Raw genomic sequence first — 18327 nt, 5'->3', positions numbered from 1 at the left:
GTGCAAGGTGATTTGACGAAACAGGCGATAAAATGATTTGGGTACAAACACACGGCATAAACAATTTCTTACCTTTGGTTTCCGTGTTGAAGATGAGAGTGAGCAAAGAGTATAAAGCTAAAAGACGCGTTGATGCCAAAATAAATTCAGGGAGCGAGGTAACTATAGGGGAAGCAATAAACACGGTATACTATAATATGACAAAGGCATGCGAAATGTACATGGAAAATAGAAAGTAATTGTCAGTGGCGGAGGGTGATGGAAGATAGGGGTAATCACCGCTTTCCTTCCTTTCTACGGTTCTGAACCCCCTCTACTTACCGAAAATAGTAAAGCTAAAAGACGCGTTGATGCCAAAATAAATTCAGGGAGCGAGGTAACTATAGGGGAAGCAATAAACACGGTATACTATAATATGGCAAAGGCATGCGAAATGTAGATAGAAAATAGAAAGTAATTGTCAGTGGCGAAGGGTGATGGAAGATAGGGGTAATCACCGCTTTCCTTCCTTTCTACAGTTCTGAACCCCCTCTAACTTACCACTTACCGAAAATAGTAAGTGATTATTGAACCTGGAACAGCGGCTGTTCTACTACCTAACCTCTACTGGGCTTTCAACATAGCAACGATTGTCCATAATAAAGTAAGTCTAATAAATTCCATTTTTTTTTTTTTAGAGAGAGAGATTTGATTCAGGGAACGGTAACTGCTAAGGTCTTATCGTCCCGAAAGCTGAATTTGCAAAGTGCATTTCTAAGCCGAGAAACGGTAACCAGGAGAGAAGAAAAAATAGTAAAGGAAATATAACTATACAGAATGGACTGGAACTCCAGAGAAGACTTTCCAAAGAATTTGTTTCGAAAGAATTTGAATTTGCAAAGTGCATTTCTAAGCCGAGAAACGGTAACCAGGAGAGAAGAAAAAATAGTAAAGGAAATATAACTATACAGAATGGAATGGAACTCCAGAGAAGACTTTCCAAAGAATTTGTCAGTGGCACTGAACCTCAATATTCACCAAATGGAAAGCAATATTCTCCAAATGGTACCCAAATGAAAGGTAGAAATGGTCAAACAGAGGATTCCATGTTCTTCTCGGATGTTCCAGTTTTTGCCACTGTAGGTGATTTGAGGAAAGGAACTTCTCAGGATGGCAATTCAAGTAATGAAGAGAATCTATTCTCACCGCCAGTTACAATTGGAAATGCCTCAAGAGAATTCGCCGTGTCGAGAGCACTCGGAAAATATCGACAAAGAAAATCATCAACAACTAACGAGAGCACTGAGAAAGCACCCGTCAGTCAGGCAAATAATGTCAGTAAAATCGATGGCCCTATTCAGGTCGTAACCACGGACGAAGAGGCCTCAAGAGAATTCGCCGTGTCGAGAGCACTCGGAAAATATCGACAAAGAAAATCATCAACAACTAACGAGAGCACTGAGAAAGCACTCGTCAGTCAGGCAAATAATGTCAGTAAAATCGATGGCCCTATTCAGGTCGTAACCACGGACGAAGAAGAGGAAGAATTGAGAAGAAATGAAATATTTGAGAAAATCAACTTGGAAGAAAACAACAAGAGGGCTGAGATGATTGAAGAACATACGCCAACCAACTTTGAAACAAGTCCTATCAATTCCCGCGTCAGAGCACTTCCTCCGAGGAAGAATTGAGAAGAAATGAAATATTTGAGAAAATCAACTTGGAAGAAAACAACAAGAGGGCTGAGATGATTGAAGAACATACGCCGACCAACTTTGAAACAAGCCCTATCAATTCCCGCGTCAGAGCACTTCCTCCTAGACATCAGCAGAGTCTGGAGATACCATCTGTCGGCAGAACATCAGGTGAGATGGAAGAGGATAGTAGGAGTACTCACAGTTGGAGATCAACATCCCGCGTGTCTTCTAGAAGACAATCCACGGAAGATAGCATTGACAGTGAAGACGAGTGGTACATCTACGAACTTCGGAAACTGGAAGAACTTGAACGACTCGGTATTCAGCAACAAGAATACCAACCTGTTGCTGAGAAGAACCTCGAGACTCTGAAAGATTTCAGACAGAACAAAACCAATGACCGACAATATGAGAGTGAACATAAGTTGGAGTTTGAAGGTAATGGATCACAAGAGTATGCATATGAAGAACAAGAACCTGAGAGTCCTGTGACCAAAGCAGAAGAACGATCTAAGAGTCCAGAATATGAGGAGGATCTGGATGAAGAAGAAGGAATAGAAGAGGAAGAGGAGAAGGGTGCCTCGTCTGGAGATACAAGTGGACCTTGTATTCATTGGGAGAGAATAAAAAACAAAAGCGAAGGAACACAAACCGAAGAAAATTCATAGCAGAGACACAAGAAAGTAATTTTCAAAATGAAAAATAAACTGGGAAACACAAACAAGACGACGGGAATTGAGGAAATGAAGATGAAGGAGGAAGTGGAAATGGAGTTACGTGCGTTACTTACCGTCGTCACGGGGGTGGGCGTTTCCGCTGCCACTTTCTCCTCCGCCTTCCTCTCCTTCAACGCTTTCACCAGCTTCCACTTACTGCCAAGTGGTCCCCCGGCGAGTCCCAAATCCTCTTTATCCTTGGGCAAATCCTTCTCGTAACTTTCGTAGTTCACTTTGGAGCTGTCAAACTTGAAGCGTGGTATAGACGGTATCCCCGGTACAATGTCTTCGGGTTTCAATTCGTCTTGTTTCGGCTCTTTCCGATTCTCGTAACTTTCGTAGTTCACTTTGGAGCTGTCAAACTTGAAGCGTGGTATAGACGGTATCCCCGGGACAATGTCTTCGGGTTTCAGTTCGTCTTGCTTCGGCTCTTTCCGTTCTTCATTGAACTCTTCATATTCCTCTTCTTCGTGAGGACTGTCCGGTCCACTTGTGTCTCCGGACGAGGCACCCTTCTCCTCTTCCTCTTCTATTCCTTCTTCTTCATCCAGATCCTCCTCATACTCTGGACTCTTAGATCGTTCTTCTGCTTTGGTCACATGACTCTCATGTTCTTGCTCTTCATATGCATACTCTTGTGATCCATTACCTTCGAACTCCAACTTATGTTCACTCTCATATTGACTTTTGACAAAGACTCATCATTGTCTGTACTATCAATGAACGGGTTTGTCTGACATTTCTTCTTGACATCTTTTATCATTTGGAATTGTATTTCAATAGATTGCTTTGATTTGTCATCTAATGTGCTTGTTGAACAGAGCCTTTGAGATTCAAAGTCATTATTACTCGTACTTCTAGAAAAATCCGACCGTCTTTTGACAAAGACTCATCATTGTCTGTACTATCAATGAACGGGTTTGTCTGACATTTCTTCTTGACATCTTTTATCATTTGGAATTGAATTTCAATAGATTGCTTTGATTTGTCGTCCAATGTGCTAGTTGAACAGAGCCTTTGAGAATCAAAGTCATTATTACTCGTACTTCTAGAAAAATCTGACCTCTCTTTGGCATTTGAATTTTCTTTCATTGGTTCAGTGTTTGATCTAAACAGACATTTATTCGAGTCATACGTTCTCGCATAAGTGCCATTGGATTTCTGAACCATATTGTCTCCTGGTAGACTTCCTAGAAACATTATATTCTCTTGCTTCTGTGAATTTCCAGCTCGCGCTGTTACCGTTCTTTGGCATTTGAATTTTCTTTCATTGGTTCAGTGTTTGATCTAAACAGACATTTATTCGAGTCATACGTTCTCGCATAAGTCCCATTGGATTTCTGAACCATATTGTCTCCTGGTAGACTTCCTAGAAACATTATATTTTCTTGCTTCTGTGAATTTCCAGCTCGCGCTGTCGAAACATTCATGTCTTCTAGTTCTTTCAGTCTAGCATCTGTATATTGGGCCACTTCATGTACACCTTCTCCTATTCTAAGTACGTTATTGTTCGTGTCTTCTACAGTGCGCTGATTATTGTCATCTAAGTGCGGATAAATATAATACTCTCCTGTAATGTTATAGGCATACAAGTTCAACAGAAGCAATAAGTACGTTATTGTTCGTGTCTTCTACAGTGCGCTGATTATTGTCATCTAAGTGCGGATAAATATAATACTCTCCTGTAATGTTATAAGCATACAAGTTCAACAGAAGCAGTATGATACTTTGCTGCAGTTTCATAATTTCCTGCAACTTGTTTATTTTGTCCCATGCTTCTTGAAAGTCAAGATTTACATTTTTTAACTCGCTCGAAACATTCCGCAGAATACTTTCGACTGCTTCGACGCGTTCTTCTAGAATGTTGATTTCGACGATTCGTTGTTCTGGACTCAGTGCCTGGCATGTTGTCGTTGCTTCCTGTTCAACGCAAGGTGTTAAGGACATGCCTTACACACGTCGGAATGCTCTCCAATACGTTTACCATTTAACGCAAATTCAAATGAGAATGTTCTGAGTTTGAAAAAATCCGGACGCTTCTTTTTAACTATTCCCAAAGTTCGATGTTTCAGTTTGGAAACTTGTCAGACCTATATGGTGTTCAACGCAAGGTGTTAAGGACATGCCTTACACACGTCGGAATGCTCTCCAATACGTTTACCATTTAACGCAAATTCAAATGAGAAAGTTCTGAGTTTAAAAAAATCCGGACGCTTCTTTCTAACTATTCCCAAAGTTCGATGTTTCAGTTTGGAAACTTGTCAGACCTATATGAAGAAAGTTCTGAGTTTGAAAAAATCCGGACGCTTCTTTTTAACTATTCCCAAAGTTCGATGTTTCAGTTTGGAAACTTGTCAGACCTAAATGGTTCATATTCTGGAGACACCATATTGACTCAGTGGCGGAGTAATGTTGAGAATCATGTCTGGAATTACATCCAATCTTCTGGAGGGTCCTCATCCAGCAGGGACCTGAAATAAACAAACATCACATTAGTATACATGTTTGTAGGATAAAGGTTCTTTCATATATTCCTAAATGCCACTAGTATCTAGCTATCTAGTTAGTATTTTGGTTGGAGTTCCATTCCATTCTGTATAGTTATATTTCCTTTACTATTTTTTCTTCTCTCCTGGTTACCGTTTCTCGGCTTAGAAATGCACTTTGCAAATTCATTACCAGAACTCTCAGGTGGTGTTCTTTGGCTTTTGTTTTCTAAATCCGTGCTTTTTTGTAGGTCAAGGGATTCAGTCAGTTCTTTTTTATCAATGCTACTTCTCCTTCTCTCTTGACGTTCAGTGTCTGCTCGACACTTTTCAGCAACTTGGTTCAAGGTTTCATAAGTTCCATTATCCCCTTCTTGATAGATTTCTACTTGTGAGGGTCGTCTCAATGCTACTTCTCCTTCTCTCTTGACGTTCAGTGTCTGCTCGACACTTTTCAGCAACTTGGTTCAAGGTTTCATAAGTTCCATTATCCTCTTCTTGATAGATTTCTACTTGTGAGGGTCGTCTGGATGATTTTTCTGATTTCTCCACAAGCATTTTCAATTCGTCCGCATATTTCTTTTTATCTTGTGCAAACTGCACTTCTTCTTGCAGCCGTTTTCTTTCTTCTTCCAAAACTAAATTCTGTTGCTTTTGTAAAAGTATCTGTTTTTGATATTCGCTTGGCGGAATTCCAGTATCTTTTTCTCCGTTTTGGCTTTGGAAATTAAACTGAATGTCGGTAGGAAGTGTTTCATGCTCGTAATGATTTCTACCTGGATGATCATGATCAGACTTTTTTCTCGCTAAGGGTGAATGTTGACCTGTATTATTATTGGAAGGGATATTCTTTCTCGAATGTTTTGGACTTGCTTCACTAAACACACTGTCACTATCTTCAGCCGAACCTAATCTTTCATGTGTTCCCCATTCACTTTCTGAATCCGATACGTAAGGTGAAGCATATGTGTTTCGTGATTTCTTCTTGTTATATTTCTTGAGAAATGTTCCAAATGAAGACATAACACCTGGACTAGTTTCAGTTTTAGGTTTCTTGTGTTCAATAGAGCGAGATGGACTTAGGGAGAGTGATTTGAATTTCGCCAATCCACTTCTCTTATGTTCTTTAGCTACAACAGGAACATCATCAGGAGCTGATCCTGGTAATGAGTAGGATCTTTTCCTTTTATACAAGTGTACGTTTGGTAAAATATTACTTACAGAGTGACCTACTTGTTCAGCAACACTCATTGCTGATCTTAGAATGGCTTTGGATTTCTTAGTTGGACCTTTGTGATTTTTGACACCGGGTTCTTTAATGTCATTGGAAATTGAAATGTAGCCTAGTTTAGAAACAATGACACCTCCCGTAGGATTATTATAACTCTCTCCGTATTGAGTATTTCTAACATAAGATGCTTGTCCCGCTAAGTCTAATCCTTGGTGCATTTGTGAATCCTTGTAATTGTAACTAAGAGATCGAGGTGAGTCATAAATAGGTTCAGTCTGGTTCGGTTCCAAAGCTGAGTAAGCTTCGGACACTCTGGAGTTCGTTGGGTAATAAGAAAGAGCGTCTGTGATATTACCGCCAGGATAGTTTGGTCTAAATGCCCCATTGTAAGCGTCTTCTTGATAGGTCCTAGGATGTGTAGGCATTGATCCTGTGGATAAACCTCTATGGAATTGTCGTCTGTACTTTTCTTCGTGATTTGAAGTAACAGACCGACTTCTTTTATCTAAATAATGTTTTTCACTTCTACCTGATTCTTCGTTCATCGAGTGATGCCCTAGCAAGTCTGGTACTGGTGAAGAACTTGTTGTCGTAGTAGATGTAGAATATTTACCATGATAATCTCGACTCTCAATCGTTGCTTTTCGTCTAAATTATTATAATAATTCATAGCTGTAATGAGGGGGGATTTATAGTGTTGGTTTTCTCTTGGGTGAGGTATTGAGAAATTCTTGGGAATAGAATGATGTACTAAAGAAGAAAGATGACAGAACACAACATATAGCTACCCCTCCTAGAGATGAAAAAGAAGACGAACAAGCAGAAGAAGCAAAAGAAGTAGACGAAGAAGAAGAAAAAAAAAGAAGGGAAAAACCGAGGAAATTGTGGGAAAAAAATGATGAAGGAAGCAAAAGAGAAAAATATGCCGGGGATATTACACGATCGGAAAAAGTGTATTGATAGAATACATATGGGATCACGTAATATTAAAGGGAGAAAAAGTTGAATACGTTACAACAACACAACGCAGAATATCATGGCAAAGAAAAGAAAAGGGGAGGAAAGACATAGGAAAAAGGGAAGAGAAGATATAGGAAGGAGAAAAATGGATGAGAACAGCGTAGAAGGGTAGGGACAAAAAGAAAGAGTGGGAAGAAAATAAACACAGAAGAGAGGAAGAAAGGAGGAGAGAAAAGACGGTGAAAGAAGAGAAGACGAAGAAAAAGACGACAAAGAAGAAGAAGAAGGAGGAGGAGGAGGAGAACAAGAAGAAGGCGAAGAAGGGAAGAATAATGTGATGGAAAAGCACAATGGAAAAGTTTTGGCTAAAGATATTAAAATATCATTTGTCAAATTCGAAACCCCCAACACATTGTATAACAATAAACGTCTATAGATATATTATTGACATATAGTGTAAGGATACATAGCTATATACTATTGATATAGTTTAGATATAACTAAATTGAATTTTATCCCCTATACCTATATTGAGGTTATTTCTTTGTAATGTAGACATAGTCTTCTTATTATAGCAATTATAGCTTATAGGTCTAATAAATTTGCCTATTTTGAAAAAAATTTAGGTTTAAAAGAGAAAATAATTTACAAAGATTCTACCTATTTGGCCCCCTAATGTTCTAATCCTCCTCTCTCATCCTGTCTTCCTAGAATTTTCCTTCTTTTACTCGTAGGATTCAGGATTCTCGTGAAGAAGCTCTTCCAAACAACCATTTCCTCTTTATCCTTTTCCTGATTTAAACCTTTTGTTTTGCGTTGTTTCGATCTATCACTTCTCTCTCTTTTTTTTCTTTCTCTCTCTCCATATTTTATTGATTTCTCTCCTCTTATATTTCCTCCACTGTTTTCGATTTCCATTTCAACACCTTTCACCTTGTCATTTTCTTTTCTCTGATTTGTAGGTCCAGTTCTTTTTTTCAAATTTCATGTCATTATTTGCTTCTTCGCTTACTTTTTTATTAGCACTATAAATCTCTTTATATTTCCATTATTAGCCTCATAAGATGGCCTAATACTTTACAATATTGTACTAAAGAAGAAAGATGACAGAACACAACATATCCCCTCCTAAAGATGAAAAAGAAGACGAAGAAGACAAAAAAAAGAAGAAGAAAAAGAAGGGAAAACCCGAGGAAATTGTGGGAAAAAAATGATGAAGGAAGCAAAAAAGAAAAATATGCCGGGGATGATATTACACGATTGGAAAAAGTGTATTCATAGAATACATATGGGATCACGTAATATTAAAGGGGGAAAAAGTTGAATACGTTACAACAACAGAACGCAGAATATCATGACAAAGAAAAGAAAAGGGGAGGAAAGACATGGGAAAAAGGGAAGAGAAGATAAAGGAAGGAGAAAAATGGATGAGAACAGCGTAGAAGGGTAGGGACAAAAAGAAAGAGTGGGAAGAAAATAAACACAGAAGAGAGGAAGAAAGGAGGAGTGAAAAGACGGTGAAAGAAGAGAAGACGAAGAAAAAGACGACAAAGAAGAAGAAGAGGAAGGAGGAGGAGGAGGAAGAGAAGAAGAAGATCGAAGAAAAAGACGACAAAGAAGAAGAAGAAGGAGGAGGAGGAGAACAAGAAGAAGGCGAAGAAGGGAAGAATAATGTGATGGAAAAGCACAATGGAAAAGTTTTGGCTAAAGATATTAAAATATCATTTGTCAAATTCGAAACCCCCAACACATTGTATAACAATAAACGTCTATAGATATATTATTGACATGTATAGTGTAAGGATACATAGATATACTATTGATATAGTTTAGATATAACTAAATTGAATTTTATCCCCTATACCTATACTGAGGTTATTTCTTTGTAATGTAGACATAGTCTTCTTATTATAGCAATTATAGCTTAAAGGTCTAATAAATTTGCCTATTTGAAAAAAAATTAGGTTTAAAAGAGAAAATAATTTACAAAGATTCTACCTATTTGGCCCCCTAATGGCCCTAAAAGGCCTTCAAAAAAATGTGAAATCCACTGTTTGTTTTATTTTAGACGCTTTAAATTCACTCGAAGTAAAAATATGTACCTAGGTAGTTTTTTTTTTCTAGAAAGTTGAGTCAGTATTATGAACTTTTCAAGTCAGCAGGAACAAAGTTGAGTCAATCTTATGGCACCTCGCGTCAGCAGTTGACGCGGGAATGAAGTAAAGTTTTGACGAAATCTATAATTCATGGATTGATGATATGGAATATTACCGGTGGAATTACGAAAGTGAGATTTCAGAGAATAATCAGAATCTGTGTAATCATTTTCCGGAGGACCATAACTTTCAAACCGACCGAGGGCTGTTGAATGCTCATACATATTGTCAATTCCTTCTGAGAACTCCAGGGAACATGCACCATAGTCTGAACATTTCTGGAAGACAGTATATCAGTTGTAGAATTAAAGTTTTGACGAAATCTATAATTCATGGATTGATGATATGGAATATTACCGGTAGAATTACGAAAGTGAGACTTCAGAGAATAATCAGAATCTGTATAATCATGTTCCGGAGGACCATAACTTTCAAACCGACCGAGGGCTGTTGAATGCCAATCGTTGCTTGTGAATAAATTGGTTCTTGTTGCTCGTTAGCATATCTCTGGTTTTCTCTTTTTCTTTTAGGTTTGAAACCGTTTGGCGCTGGTGGAGGGACAAAACTATTTCCATAATCCGGGTTTATCTGGAGACTTCCGAATGTTGGCGTTCGAACAGGAGTGAAAGCAGACGTCCGATGACCTCCTGGTAGTAAGTTGTTGGCAGAGTAATCACTTTCATCTTGTAGTACATCAAACTCATCATAGTATGGTTCTTGAGAATACTCCTCACACTGAATGATCATACATATTGTCAATACCTTCTGAGAACTCCAGAGAACATGCACCATAGTCTGAGGGGTCCTCATGTTTCAAGTATTCCTCTTCTTCATAGCTATAAGGTCTATCATAACCAGCAAGTCCACTAGTCACCATAATGTCATCTATTGAAATGGTAGCATCTTTCATACCCAATCTATCCATTTCTGAATCTGCGTATAACTCTCTCAATTGATTGTCAACATCTTTGGGGTCTATTTTGTGCGTTCCTGGAACGTATCTATCATATCTACTCGGAGAAATATCATGATCCATATGAGAAATACCCTCTGGATAGAGTGCTGAAGACTTCTGAGACATTTCTTGTTGACTCAAGTATTCCTCATAGGCATTTTGATTGGACGTGTCGTTACTGTTTGAATTTTCACTTTTAAGCTCGGAAAGGAAATGTGGACACGGGGGTAGACAGAGAAAATATGGCTGCCTATTTGGGTAATTTTAGTTTTGTGTGTGGAAAAAGGAGGGAGATAAAGAAGAGAGGAGAAGAGAAAGGAAGAAGAAGGAAGGGAGAGAGAGGGAGAGACATTAAAGAAAATGTGGACAGAGATAGAGGAGGATGAGAATATTTTCTGAAACTAACAGAAGAGAGAGGAAGAGAGAGAGAGAGAGAGAGAGAGAGAGAGAGAGAGAGATGAATGTGTGTGATAAAATATGATGATGAACGAAGTAGAAAGAAAGAGAGAGAAATTAAAGAATAGAAATTTTAGACAAAGACGGCAAATAGAGATCAAACGAGAGAGAGAGAGGGGAGGAAATGTGGACACGGGGGTAGACAGAGAAAATATGGCTGCCTATTTGGGTAATTTTAGTTTTGTATGTGGAAAAGGGAGGAATAATGAAGAAGGAAGGAGAAGAAGAAAAAGAAGAAGAAGGAAGGGAGAGAGAGGGAGAGACATTAAAGAAAATGTGGACAGAGATAGAGGAGGATGAGAATATTTTATGAAACTAACAGAGAGAGAGAGAGAGAGATGAATGTGTGTGATAAAATATGATGATGAACGAAATAGAAAGAAAGAGAGAGAAATTAAAGAATAGAAATTTTAGACAAAGACGGCAAATAGAGATCAAACGAGAGAGAGAGAGTGAAAGAGGGACAGAAAGAAAGAGAGATAGAAAGAATAAAAATAAGGTAAAGAATCATGTCTGGAATTACATCCAATCTTCTGGAGGGTCCTCATCCAGCTGGGACCTGAAATAAACAAACATCATATTAGTATACATTCTTGTAGGACAAAAGTTCTTTCATATATTCCTAAATGCCACTAGTATCTAGGTAGTTAGTATTTTGGTATCTATTACCTAAATTAAAGCTGTCGTCCTATCAACCAAGGTAGCACCTAAAATGTTTCCTCATTTGTAACTTTATCCAGGACAACTTGCATTTTCAACTTGAAAATGTCTGTCCAATCTTAAGTAAAGCTCGAAATTTCCATAATCTTTCATGAAAAGCTTTCTCTAGAATGTTCTTGTTCCTTCCTCTTCTTCCTCTTTTTCTTCTTGTTCTTATTCTCTTCTTTTTTCTGCCTTTTTCGATTCCCTTCTGTCTCCATTTTCTAATCCTCCTCTCTCATCCTGTCTTCCTAGAATTTTCCTTCTTTTACTCGTAGGATTCAGGATTCTCGTGAAGAAGCTCTTCCAACCAACCATTTCCTCTTTATCCTTTTCCTGATTTAAACCTTTTGTTTTGCGTTGTTTCGATCTATCACTTCTCTCTCTTTTTTTTCTTTCTCTCTCTCCATATTTTATTGATTTCTCTCCTCTTATATTTCCTCCAGCTTTATGGTTTTCTGGACAAAATTTGCACCACCATTTTCGTGTTCCTGGTAAAAAGACCTTTAATTTGATATATAGGTCAACCAGGTTTGGATAAGTCCTTCTATGGGGACAGACCGACAGACGACACCAAAGCGAATACAATAGTCCGTCCCTTATAACTTTCTATTACTATTGTAATAATAAAGGAAGGACGGACTAAAAAGTGGGTAGAAAAAGTGGGTAATAGTTAGTAGAATTACATACAAATGTGAAGGAAAATGAATAATAATGAAAGTGTAATGGTGGATTTCACCAACCTTCTTTCTAGCCTCAAACAGCTCGTTAGATTAACAGCCCTGTTATGCCATTTTTTTTTTTTTTTTTTTTACATAATGTCTACACTTTAATTGGATTGATTTGTCCAAGAAAAGCAACAACTGACATGCCTATCCTATCCTAATCCTACCTAGCTAATAAAATTAAGGGAGATAAACCAGAGAGGGAGATGAAAATCCGTCTCTAGTCCATTCTGTTAAGATCGGGTTTTTCGTCTAAATTATTATAATAATTCATAGCTGTAATGAGGGGGGATTTATAGTGTTGGTTTTCTCTTGGGTGAGGTATTGAGAAATTCTTGGGAATAGAATGATGTACTAAAGAAGAAAGATGACAGAACACAACATATAGCTACCCCTCCTAGAGATGAAAAAGAAGACGAACAAGCAGAAGAAGCAAAAGAAGTAGACGAAGAAGAAGAAAAAAAAAGAAGGGAAAAACCGAGGAAATTGTGGGAAAAAAATGATGAAGGAAGCAAAAGAGAAAAATATGCCGGGGATATTACACGATCGGAAAAAGTGTATTGATAGAATACATATGGGATCACGTAATATTAAAGGGAGAAAAAGTTGAATACGTTACAACAACACAACGCAGAATATCATGGCAAAGAAAAGAAAAGGGGAGGAAAGACATAGGAAAAAGGGAAGAGAAGATATAGGAAGGAGAAAAATGGATGAGAACAGCGTAGAAGGGTAGGGACAAAAAGAAAGAGTGGGAAGAAAATAAACACAGAAGAGAGGAAGAAAGGAGGAGAGAAAAGACGGTGAAAGAAGAGAAGACGAAGAAAAAGACGACAAAGAAGAAGAAGAAGGAGGAGGAGGAGGAGAACAAGAAGAAGGCGAAGAAGGGAAGAATAATGTGATGGAAAAGCACAATGGAAAAGTTTTGGCTAAAGATATTAAAATATCATTTGTCAAATTCGAAACCCCCAACACATTGTATAACAATAAACGTCTATAGATATATTATTGACATATAGTGTAAGGATACATAGATATACTATTGATATAGTTTAGATATAACTAAATTGAATTTTATCCCCTATACCTATATTGAGGTTATTTCTTTGTAATGTAGACATAGTCTTCTTATTATAGCAATTATAGCTTATAGGTCTAATAAATTTGCCTATTTTGAAAAAAATTTAGGTTTAAAAGAGAAAATAATTTACAAAGATTCTACCTATTTGGCCCCCTAATGGCCCTAACAGGCCTTCAAAAAAATGTGAAATCCACTGTTTGTTTTATTTTAGGCGCTTTAAATTCACTCGATGTAAAATATGTAGTTTTTTTTTTTTTATAGAAAGTTGAGTCAGTACTTTTCAAGTCAGCAGAAACAAAGTTGAGTCAATCTCATGGCACTTCGCGTCAGCGTTTGACGCGGGAATGAATACAAAGCGAAAAGTTTACAGTGAAGAAACCTTAGTCAGCTGCTGCTGTCTATGAGGGATGTCAGATCAGCAAATGATGCTCTGAATAGAGAGAGAGAGGGGGGGAGGGGGAGAAGGAGAGAGGGGCAGGGAGAGAGAATGGAGGTTAGAATTTGGGAAGGAGAAATGAAACGGATAGTGAAAGGAGATGATTTTGGAGGGAAGGAAAAAGAGAGGGAGAGACAGGATTTTCTGTGCTAATTATCTCTCTCTCACTCACCCTCTTTTCTCTCTGTGTGTCTTTTTATACTATTTCTCTCACTCTTTTTCTCTCTCTCTCTCTCTCTCTCTCACTCTCCTTTTCTCTCTCTCTCTCTTTCCCTCTCTTTCTCTTGTAAGCTCTTAGGTCACAGATTCAACTCCATCCAGGGGCGAGCTTTATCAAAAACAGGTTAGGTTCGTTCTCAGAACGGCTGGCTTTCTCCTATCCTGTCCTCGTTCTCTGTTCTCGTTGGGGACGATAGTTGATAAAGTTTTTTTTATGTGCTTTATTAGATAGAGTGCTGAAGACTTCTGAGACATTTCTTGTTGACTCAAGTATTCCTCATAGGCATTTTGATTGGACGTGTCGTTACTGTTTGATAGAGATTTTGATTCTTCCATTTTCATTTCAAGTTTATCTAACTGTGCTAATTCTTGATCGTAGCGTAAAGAAGATCGTTCTAAACGGGAAGGCGATGTTCTGTGATTTGATATTGGAGAAGTTTTCGTTTCAGTTCTTGTGGGAGATAAGCGTAAACTTTTCGTTGGTGAGACTTGAAGTTTTCTGGAAGGATGAGAATCAACTTTTTCTCTTAGTTCTTTCAAATTCTGCAAATCACTTTCATAAGTACTACTATTAGGAACTTTGTGCGTTTGATTAATGTTTTCTTTAATCTCCGAAGAGTTAATAAATGGGTTAGTACTGTGTACTGATTCAGGAATACAAGTGAGAGATGCTTTGAAATTAATATAATCTACGGAGCTATAAATATCTTCAGTTTCATTGGATTTTAACTTATTCAGGTAGTTGATTTCATTTTGGATTTCATTATCAGTTTTAGCTATTAAGTCTTTTATTGTTTGATGCATTTGCAAAGCGTCTGAGGGTACAACTTTCACTTCTGCATTGATCAGTGGTATTTTAATTTCTTCTACTTTTTCACTCTCTTCTTTAACTTCTTCAGGTGGTACATCTTTTGACAAGACTGTCCGGTCCACTTGTGTCTCCGGACGAGGCACCCTTCTCCTCTTCCTCTTCTATTCCTTCTTCTTCATCCAGATCCTCCTCATATTCTGGACTCTTGGATCGTTCTTCTGCTTTGGTCACAGAACTCTCATGTTCTTGTTCTTCATATGCATACTCTTGTGATCCATTACCTTCGAACTCCAACTTATGTTCACTTTCATATTGTCGGTCATTAGCAACAACAACAACAACAACAACAACAACAACAACAACAACAACAACAACAACAACAACAACAACAACAACAACTACAAAAATAACCATCAAGACGTTGGGGGGAAATCTAGAGGGGGTAAGAAAAGAAATTAAAGAAAACACGCAAGACTCTTATAATAAAAACAGGAAAGGCTCAGTAGATGACCTCAATAAGAGAGAGAAAGAGAGAGAGAGAGAAAGAGAGAGGGAGAAAGAGAGAGAGAAAGAGAGATAGGAGGAACAGAGAAAGAAACCTCAATAACATCACCTAACTTGCGTAATACAGTGATGAATTTTCAGAGAGAGAAGGAAAGAGAGAGAGAGAGAGAGGGAGAGAGAGAGCTATTGAGATCCCTTATTCCCTTTCTTCTTCATTTTCTTATTCTACTTTTCCAATTTCCTTTGGGTCTTCGTCTTCTTGTACTACACTACTTCTTCTTCTTCTTCTTCTTCTTTCTTCTCCTACTTCTTCTACTACTCTTCCAATTTCCTTTGGGTCTTCGTTTTCTTCTTCTTCTTCTTCTTCTTCTTCTTCTTCTTCTTCTTCTTCTTCTTCCTCCTCCTTTTCTTCGTTAATATTAAATGAGGTTTCATACTGTCGTGATATGCCACCGAAAATAATGCATAGGTCCGTCGTTGTATGTACAGTGTGTGTACAAAGGTACAATGTATTATTTACATACATACCTATCTACTATGTATCTAAATTATTGTACATTAGATAGAGGTACAATGTACCTTGTATATACATATTATGTACTAGGTACCTAAATTGTACTTTACTTTACTCTATGTATCTTGTAACTATACATATAATATCTACTATGTACTTAAATTGTACTTTACATACATACAATGTATTTTGTATAGCTACATATATGTCTGTACTTGGTACTATGTCCCTAATAAATTGTACTTTGTATACGTAGCGTAGGTACTGTCTATCTACCCATTGGTTATGTTATAAAAACAGGAAAGGCTCAGTAGATGACCTCAATAAGAGAGAGAGGGAGAGAGAGAGAGAGAGGGAGAGAAAGAGAGAGAGAGAGAGAGAAAAAGAGAGAGAGAAAGAGAGATTAGGAGGGACAGAGGAAGAAACCTCAATAACATCATCTAACATGCGTAATACAGTGATGCATTTTTAGAGAGAGAAGGAAAGAGAGAGAGAGGGAGGGAGAGAGAGAGAGAAAGGGAGAGAGAGAGAAAGGCAGAGAGAGAGAAAGGGAGGGAGAGAGAGAGCTATTGAGATCCCTTATTCTCTTTCTTCTTCATTTTCTTATTCTATACTTTTCCAATTTCCTTTGGGTCTTCGTCTTCTTGTACTACACTACTACTTCTTCTTCTTCTTCTTCTTCTTCTCCTACTTCTTCTTCTACCACTCTTCCAATTTCCTTTGGGTCTTTGTTTTCTTCTTCTTCCTCCTCCTCCTCCTTTTCTTCGTTAATATTAAATGAGGTTTCATACTGTCGTGATATGCCACCGAAAATAATGACTAGGTCTGCCGTTGTATGTACAGTGTGTGTACAAAGGACACAAAGGTACAATGTATTATTTACATACCGCTGCTAGAAAGTCAGAGGGGCGTAAGTGACAAAAAACATAAAAATGAGATTAACAGAGACATACTACGTTTAAGAGATACTATTGATAGCACGAACAGGCGTATGTGATTTCTAAACCATTGTGAAGATATTAATCTTTTATGTTTAGGCGTATGTGATATTTGCGGAAATAATTGCAGCACAAATAGACTTAAGTGTGCTTACGAAAAATTTGATAAAATCACTTACGCCCCTTTGACTTTCTAGCGGCGATACATATGTACCTATCTACTATATGTATCTAAATTATTGTACATTAGATAGAGGTACAATGTACCTTGTATATACATATTATGTACTAGGTATCTAAATTGTACTTTACTTTCTATGTATCTTGTAACTATACATAAGATCTACTATGAACCTAAATTGTACTTTACATACATACAATGTATTTTGTATAGCTACATATGTCTGTACTTGGTACTATGTCCCTACTAAATTGTACTTTGTATACGTTACGTAGGTAGGTACTGTCTATCTACCCATTGGTTATGTTATACCTACTCATACACTCTCATAGGTAGAAGGGTAACCAATATTCATAAGGTACCCCGAACTCGTGTCTAGTGAATAATTTAATTGGATATTGATTGGTTTTCCTTTGACCAATCAGATAGTAGAAATCCACTACCAGTGCAAGTCTGCAACAGAATGGCTGAAGGCAGAATCACCTGTAAACAGAATGGGGAGATGATAATACAATCGAAACTTGATATAAGGGAAACTGGACATAGTAAAAACCTGGATATAAGAGAAAAAAAGGGTGGTCCCCTGGATTCTCTTATATCCAGGTTCGACTGTATAGCAACCTTTTGAATAGAAGAAGCTGCCAGCCTAGTTAGCTTGGAGGGTAGCGCGTCTGTCTTGGAAGCGCTAGGTCGCGGGTTCGATTCCCATCCGGGGTGGATTTTATCCTAAACATAAAAACGTCTACCTTGCTTGAGCGGGAAAAGACGGAGTAAATCAAGAAGATAGGGTTCGTTCTCGGAACGGCTGGCTTTCTCCTATCCTGTCTTCTTTCTGTCTTTGCTTTCGGACGACAAGACCGTGGCAAATACAGTTCCCTGTAACAAACCTAAACATAAAAAAAACTTTCATTTACATCTAGCTATTTTACTCCATTTCCTTCTGATGTGTCTCGTATCATCGGGATCAGGTCTTGTGGAAAATTGGGTGGAACATCAGTGCATCCCCGAAATTGGGATAATATTAGGGGAGGCCAGTGGGGATAATGGAGAGGGGGTAAGTTCAGGGCCGTACACATGGGTGTTCATTGGGTTCCATTTGCCAAGAGAGAAGGAAGACAGGATAGGAGAAAGTCAGTCGTTCCGAGATGAACTTTATCTGTTTAGGATGAAATCCGCCCCGAGTGGGAATCGAACCCACGACCCAGACTGCTTACAAGGTAGACTAGACTGGCGCTAAATTTAGTCGTTGTCTAGTTATTGTAAAAGAATTGTTGTGAGGAGGTGCCTATCATGTATGAGATTGTAATTTGTTATTATTACAATAAATTGATATTACAATTAGAAACAAATTGTAATTTCTTCCATATTGGAGTTTGCCCCCGGGTCGGGTGAAGCTATAAACGTCCCTGGGGATATAAAAGGGGATTCAGGTCACTGGGTAATATTCACATTGATCCCACATCCCCATCCCATATCCCATTCCCATCCCATTCCATACCATATCCCAACCACCACCCCCCATCCCACAGCCCACCCCCCCCCCATCGTTGTCACCATAGAACCGACACCCCCCTTCCTCCCCC

The 18327-nt window shown here is 38.1% G+C and overlaps 3 protein-coding genes across 3 annotated transcripts; 1 reads left to right on the top strand and 2 right to left on the bottom strand.

Moving 5' to 3' along the window:
- The first annotated feature begins 874 nt into the window (after positions 1–874).
- LOC113471252 lies at positions 875–2344 on the top strand. Its single transcript, XM_026830252.1, has 3 exons — positions 875–1340; positions 1497–1653; positions 1794–2344. The coding sequence occupies exons 1-3, from the start codon at positions 957–959 to the stop codon at positions 2342–2344; spliced, it is 1092 nt and encodes a 363-aa protein (XP_026686053.1). The 5' UTR covers positions 875–956.
- A 22-nt stretch (positions 2345–2366) lies between these two features.
- LOC113471251 (histone H3.v1-like) lies at positions 2367–4485 on the bottom strand. The gene is made up of 4 exons (XM_026830251.1): positions 4082–4485; positions 3635–3969; positions 2454–3076; positions 2367–2383 (listed from the first exon to the last, which is right to left on the bottom strand). Exons 1-4 carry the CDS (start codon positions 4337–4339, stop codon positions 2367–2369), a joined length of 1233 nt encoding a protein of 410 aa, XP_026686052.1. The 5' UTR covers positions 4340–4485.
- A 220-nt stretch (positions 4486–4705) lies between these two features.
- On the bottom strand, positions 4706–9956 carry LOC113471249. The gene is made up of 3 exons (XM_026830250.1): positions 9684–9956; positions 5268–6740; positions 4706–4863 (listed from the first exon to the last, which is right to left on the bottom strand). Exons 2-3 carry the CDS (start codon positions 6652–6654, stop codon positions 4706–4708), a joined length of 1545 nt encoding a protein of 514 aa, XP_026686051.1. The 5' UTR covers positions 6655–6740; positions 9684–9956.
- Between the last annotated feature and the right edge of the window lie 8371 nt (positions 9957–18327).

The sequence above is a fragment of the Diaphorina citri genome, unplaced genomic scaffold (genome assembly GCF_000475195.1).
Source record: "Diaphorina citri unplaced genomic scaffold, Diaci psyllid genome assembly version 1.1 scaffold2201, whole genome shotgun sequence".
NCBI lineage: Eukaryota > Metazoa > Arthropoda > Insecta > Hemiptera > Psyllidae > Diaphorina > Diaphorina citri.
This window is presented reverse-complemented; position numbering and strand designations above follow the sequence as displayed.

Coding starts and splice junctions, on each gene's coding strand:
- LOC113471252 (XM_026830252.1), top strand. CDS start 957: ATGGAACTCCAGAGAAGACTTTCCAAAGAATTTGTCAGTGGCACTGAA. Junction 1,341..1,496: donor AAATCGATGGCCCTATTCAG/GTCGTAACCACG, acceptor GGCCCTATTCAG/GTCGTAACCACGGACGAAGA. Junction 1,654..1,793: donor TTCCCGCGTCAGAGCACTTC/CTCCGAGGAAGA, acceptor TCAGAGCACTTC/CTCCTAGACATCAGCAGAGT.
- LOC113471251 (XM_026830251.1), bottom strand. CDS start 4,339: ATGTCCTTAACACCTTGCGTTGAACAGGAAGCAACGACAACATGCCAG. Junction 3,970..4,081: donor TGAACTTGTATGCTTATAAC/ATTACAGGAGAG, acceptor TATGCCTATAAC/ATTACAGGAGAGTATTATAT. Junction 3,077..3,634: donor AATTCAAATGCCAAAGAACG/GTAACAGCGCGA, acceptor CTTTGTCAAAAG/TCAATATGAGAGTGAACATA.
- LOC113471249 (XM_026830250.1), bottom strand. CDS start 6,654: ATGAACGAAGAATCAGGTAGAAGTGAAAAACATTATTTAGATAAAAGA. Junction 4,864..5,267: donor CATTGAGACGACCCTCACAA/GTAGAAATCTAT, acceptor TGTTTATTTCAG/GTCCCTGCTGGATGAGGACC.